The following is a 6,365-nucleotide window of genomic DNA, read 5'->3' on the forward strand; positions in this document are numbered from 1 at the left end:
TATCAACCAACACGTCCAAGCCCTTCTCTGCTCTCAATCCCTTCATCCCCAGCCTGCACCAATACTGCCTGCACCCTGACCCAGGTGCAGGACCTGCACTTGGCCTTACTGAATCTCATGAGGTTCACATGGGTCCACTCCTTGAGCTTGTCCAGGTCCCTCTGGATGGCACTCGGCCCGTCATGCATGTCAAACGCACCACACAGCTTGGTGTCATCCGCAAACTTGCTGAGGGTGCCGAAAGCGAAGCAAATGAGGGTGGGAACAAAAGCAGAGATGAAGAGTTTTGGGACGGTTATGAACCCTGGTCCTTAATGGCACAGCTTGCTCACAAGCAAGGAGACAAACCTTCCTTGGGAAGATAGCGACAGACTGCTCACAATCTCTTTTGACTTTTCTAAAGCACCTCAGTCATCTCCATCAGCAGTGCCAAGGCGTTGGCAAGGCAACCACGACACGCACTCGAGACCTGCTGGCTGCAGCTCCACAGGAGTGGCTACCAAGAAGAGCCAGGGATGATCCTGGGGAGTGCCACAGGCACCAAAATGCTCATCGGGAATTTATCAACAAGGTTTAATCCACAAGTGTTACGAGCCAGAGCTGTAGCAATTCCCTCCAAGCCCCCTCCCATGCTCTTCCTCCAGAATCCGCGCCGCACTCCCCTCTCCCCGTACATAAAAGTAAGCCCCACCTCGAGCTTCAGAATATCGTGCTGCAGTTTGCGCTGGAAGTCGAGGAAGTGGGAGATGGTCAGCTTCCCCTTCAGATCCGCCCCAAAGAAGTATGTTGTCAGCGCAGAGTTGAAGCCAGTTTTCAGGGTGTTCCCCGTTGTAGACCGGTCTCTGTGGCGCATGCCCATGCTGGTTTGGGAACGAATGATGCTCTGAACCTAAAAATAAGGAGAACATTAGCACCAAAAAAACCACTGGGACTCAGGCTAACCAAGTACCAGTGTGAAAAAACCCCAGGCTCAGCCACATCGTCCTTAATTTAGTTCTTCCTGAAATAATTCCCAAAAGACATGACAATCCAGAAATTCGGCTGAACTTAGGCTCTGTTTTTTTCAGTCCTCTTTAAAGAGAGGTGTGTAAGACAACCGAGTTTTAAGAAACAGTTCACCCAGTTTGCAGAGGAGCATTTTGGCGCTGATCCTGTGCCTGGTCAGCAGAGAGCAGCTTGGTCACGGCAAAAGCACCGGAGGAGGCAAAGCCAAGGCAACCGCAGGGAAGGAAAAAAGCCTGCGCACATTTTGGAGCTTCCACTCCTCGGTTCACACCAACCCTAGTTAGCTCACACTGCATTTCCTTCCCTCTTGCACACAAAACCAGGGGTTTTCTACCCAAGGACACCCTCTCCTTGCTGCCTGCCGTGGCTGGCATCTCCTCCGTCCCCAGGGCTGTGCCGCAGGCAGGGGCTGACCCACCCGCATCAAAGGGCTCTCCAAAAGTGCCATGGGCAGCCACCAGCCCAACCCCAACCCCAGCAGAGTAACAAGTAACACACAAGAATGAGTTACCAGCAGAGGGAGATACTCGCAGGTGTAAAGTACACGTTGCAACAGCAGTATCTTGATGTAGTTAACAAACTACGCAGGCAAACTGTGCCTCCTCCTGCCCCGAGCTCTCAGCAGCGCCCTGTACCCTTCTCAAAGGCTCCGCTCAACTGGAGTGGGTGCTATGGGATGGGGCAAGGATGCGCAGGACAACTTCCCTACCCTCTGCCTTATGGCAAAAGGTTGGACTTGAAGGACGCAATGGCCTAAAATAACAAGCTGTTGGATTTTTCAAGGGTCCTGTGCTAATTTAAGGGGGAAGCCAAGCCAAAGGCACGCTTGCCTCCTCTCTCCATCCCCAAGTACCCCACTACCCCTTCCCAGCACCTGCCCATCCGATGAATTGCTGGGATATGAGAAGCCAGGCTTATTCTCTACATAATAACCGATCTTTTCCAACACGGCAGCACAAGGATTCACATTAAGGACAAGTGTGAGAAAGTAGGGAGGGAAAAAGCCACCCCATGCGCTGCCTGGCACTCAGCGTAGCCTCGATGGCACACGCTTCCCGAAGCTCCATCGTCACTGCTCTGCCTTCAGCCTCTCCCTCCTGCTGACAAAAGTTGGAAGGGACAAAGAAAAACAGCTGCCAAGAGCTCCAGCCGTCACAAGGATGCCAGAACTTCGTTACCATGGTATATGGGGTGTTCGATTTTTTCCTAACAAGAGAGTGAGCGCTGGAACAACCCCAAAGGGGATGCTCCGGAGAACACCGGGCTCATCTCGCTTGAAACGCTGCCTCCGAACCACAGACTTCTGGCTATTCTTCCACTACAAGGAAAATCATGTCAAGCCAGAGGGGAAAAAAGTACAGAAAAAAGGTTTTGGACCTTTTTTTTTTGTTGTTGTTAAATATGCACTGTGATGCGAGGAAGGATTTTTGCGCTGTAAATAGCAAGTCCTTATTTTGCTTTGTGCTCCACTCGAACTGCGAGCTCTGCCTGCAGACAAATATTTATAAACTGTCTCAAGCAATGCAGTTTATGACCAGCTTGGAAAATCGCCCCTGTTTCTGCAGAAGCGAGTGTTTACCACACTGCAGACTGTTCGACGGAGCATCTTCTCCCAAGCGTTATTTACACGGCATCCTACGCCTCTCTCTTTCTCTCCCCATCTATAACAAACGTGGGACAGTTTGAGAAGCCATCTGTAGGCACCGGAGCCAAAACTATTTGGCTGGTCTCTATTTTGGGTAATGCTTCTAATGGCCAGGAAGGCAGGCAATGACTGCAAGAAGTTGTCCTCCAGCCCAACCAGCGCTGTCCTCCCCCACGGCTCATCAAGGATGTGAAGCACAGAGACGCTTCACTGGTTTTTGTACATATTTCAGCCTCAGGGCTCATGATCGGTTTCGTCTTTTGCACCAGACACGGGTAAAAAAAAAAAAAAAAAAAAGAAAAAACCCAACAAAAATAGTCAATGGTTTGAAGAGAAATCATGAGTAACGCTGCCTGTGAGTTTACTACTTTTCATCCAACTTTTTAATTAAAAACAGAAGAGTAAACTAACAATTTACATGCCAAAGGATGAAAAGTTGAAGATGAAACTGATGCAGGCACCAAATTATTCAGTGCTATGCACTAACCATATACATCAACTGGAAAGAAATTTGAGGCTCTTCAGTGAGGAAGAAATTCAATATTTTCTTATTATGTAGTTAAAGCTTCCAACTTACTCACATATTAGCTAAATTACTGCAAGTAATTTTCTTTCTTGACAAATACTCAAGGATTTTCACACATTAATGAGCAGGGGGACCTGCTACTGGCTGTCTCCAAAGTCCATGTGTGAAGAAGGAATAAGAAATACTTTCCCACGTGCTCACAAGCCAGTGGGGATGATGCTTCTGCAATGACCCTTTTCTTTCTACCCGTTCTCCCCAAAACCATCTTGCTCTTTTAAACTGATGCCACCTCTCGTAGCATATTCCCCTGGAAGGGCCAGTTCCAGCTCTCCCTGCCAGGGAAGATGCTTACGGTGCCGATCTGCAAACCCCGCCACCCTTCATGCTCTTACTGAGGCATTTCCACAGGAAGTGGAAGAGTATTTATCATATAATTACTGTGATATCACACACGTGTATAACGTTATATATGTGCCTCCCACTGGAGCTCTGCCTTTGCTTTAATTCCGTCTGCAAAGTGCGGCGAATCAGTTATAGTGACACTTGTGAAGATACTGTCAGCTGTTTCTCACTTTCCAAAACAGGTCCTTCATCCTCCGACTCGAAAGCTCTGGAAGATCAACCTTCACCAAAATACTCCGACGCTAACCAGGAATTTTATTCCATTCTATAGAGGCAGTGACGCATGTAACAAGCTTAACAAAAATATGTCACTCTTCCCGAGGACTTTGATAGGACTTAATGCACATCTAACTTCCCTTTGCCTACCAGATGATTTGAAATCATTTAATTCAATTTTCTGCTTTCATTTTCACAGTGCTTCCGAAGCATTCATCCTCAGGAAACATCCTTTCTTACTTCACCCGGCTAATAAAAAAGCCAAACATGACACCTGCATTACACCTCTGTGTCACTGCATTTTTAGGTGGTTAACCACCCTCCACTTCCCTTAAATTCATTTATCTGTATAATTGAGTTCACTCTAGAACATTAGTAACTGCCGTAAAACACCTTCTGAATTGTTAAATATTATGAGACCGCTGCAGTGGAGTGCTATACTCGTGCACCTTGCAAACAGAAGGAAGAGCAGTATTTTTTACTTGGGAAAACAGGAAACTTTGAATTTTTCATAGCTAAACCAGTAGTTGGCAGGGACGCAGTCCCAAACAGCACAATAACCTGGACACAGCCTGTATTCAAATCTGCGCTGGAAGGAAAAGGAATGAACTCCTGGGTTTACATTACCAACTGTCATGTCAGGGGACATCATGTTAGAGAGAAACATCCTCCCGTTCTCCTAAGAGGCCAAAATTTGCATCTAAAAGCACAGAGTTAACCAGATACATTACACAGCTCTGGAGCAAAGTCATAATAATGACATCATACCCGCAGGTAATAATTTAAAGAGGATGACAGCAAGGGACTTGCTAATACACAGCGACATCAGGGTGTTTATGAGTTTCCAAAGCCTTGAGGATGTTTTCTACATAGCCAAAAAAGTTATAGGCTTCTGCTGGGGAGGGGGGGCAGAGCTATTCTCCACTGACAACTCGAGTCTCCGATCTATCCTCACTCTAACACAATCCCAAACCATAGCTTACACGAGAACCTCGCCAGGATCAGACAGGCAGGCTGAGCTCATGGAAAAGCCTGCATCGAAATTCCTTCTAATGAAACCCTGTAAGAAGTTGGGGAAAGAAACTAATGAAAATACACTCTCAAACAACACATTTTTAGATTACATCGAAATAAATGGCCAAATTCTTCGAGGCAGACTCTCCCTGCTTGTCCTCTGAAGACAAACAAAATTAGGGAGTGCAATAAAAGCAGGATGAAAATCCTAGGACACCAGTACAGGGGAAAGATTCCCTCATCTACTTTGGAGGTGACATCTTGTAAAGATACCTTGGTGACAAAGTGACAGGAAACTGGAGTCTATAGAATCATAGAATGGTTAGGGTTGGAAGGGCCCTTAAAGATCATCCAGTTCCAACCCCCCTGCCATGGGCAGGGACACCTTCCACTAGACCAGCTTGCTCCAAGCCTCATCCAGCCTGGCCTTGAAGACATCCAGGGATGGGGCATCCACAGCTTCTCTGGGCAACCTGTCCCAGTGCCTCCCCACCTTCTCTGTGAAGAATTTCTTCCTGATAGCTAATCTAAACCTCCCTGATTTCAATTTATACCCATTACCTCTTGTCCTATCACTACAGGCTCTTGTAAAAAGTCCTCTCCCAGTACCCTTCGAGGCCCCCTTCAGATACTGGAAAGCTGCAATGAGGTCTCCTCGGAGCCTCCTCTTCGCCAGGCTGAACAAGCCCAATTCTTGCAGCCTTTCGTCATAGGAGAGGTGCTCCAGCCCTCTGAGCAGCTTCGTGGCCTCCTCTGGACTCGCTCCAACCGGTCTATACCCTTCTGATGTTGAGGGCTCCACAGCTGGACGCAGCACTCCAGGTGGGGTCTCACCAGAGCAGAGTACAGGGGCAGAATCCCCTCCCTCGCCCTGCTGGCCACACTGCTCTGGATCCAGCCCAGGATACGGTTGGCTTTCTGGGCTGCCAGCGCACACGGCCGGCTCACGTTCAGCTTTTCATCAACCAGTACCCCCAAGTCCTTACAGTTGTCACAGTTGAATGAAAAATTATGCCTTGAAACACCCAGTAAAAAAAACCCCCAACTAGCAGGCCCTGAGGCAACACAGCATAGAAGGAAAAGACATAAACCAACAAGTAATCAGAACTAAAAGTCACAGTAACATCGTAGAGGAGTGCTGCACTCATGACCAAGATGCCGTAGCATTAGGAAGTCAACTTGCCTGCTCAAACTCTTCCATGTCCACCTCGCCGTCACCGTTCAGATCGAACATCTTAAAGGCGATTTCGAAATTCCTCTGGGGAGCTACAGGATAAACACACACAACAAAAAAAACCCAAAGACCAGTTAACAAAGATACAAAAGTTCAATTAAAAAGGCACGAGTTCAGAATGAGACTATCCCCAAGCAGTTCTCCATAATTCTTTGTTTTGAGAGGAAAACGCAGCTCTCGGGAACCTCTGGCTAAGAGCTTCATGATGTGCCTTTTACCAAAGGGTCTTGACAAGGAGGTTGGGTGGAGACGATTCTCGAACAAAATTTATCCCATTTACGGATGGAAAAAGCACAAAACCAAGACGCCATCTGGTATTTCTA

General features: G+C 47.5%; 1 protein-coding gene across 1 annotated transcript in view; it reads right to left on the bottom strand.

Annotated features, from left to right (window-relative positions):
• LOC104517196 (calcium uptake protein 1, mitochondrial-like) overlaps nt 1–6,074 on the bottom strand; it is a gene marked incomplete at both ends in the record, with an annotated part of 22,706 nt that extends 16,632 nt beyond the window's left edge. The window contains 2 exons of the mRNA XM_010161777.1: nt 692–889; nt 5,992–6,074. Of these exons, the coding sequence (XP_010160079.1) occupies nt 692–889; nt 5,992–6,074 (281 nt within the window). The remainder of the gene's footprint in view (nt 1–691; nt 890–5,991) is intronic.
• Nucleotides 6,075–6,365: the final 291 nt, after the last annotated feature.

The sequence above is a fragment of the Eurypyga helias genome, unplaced genomic scaffold (assembly GCF_000690775.1).
Source record: "Eurypyga helias isolate BGI_N326 unplaced genomic scaffold, ASM69077v1 scaffold44301, whole genome shotgun sequence".
Lineage (NCBI taxonomy): Eukaryota > Metazoa > Chordata > Aves > Eurypygiformes > Eurypygidae > Eurypyga > Eurypyga helias.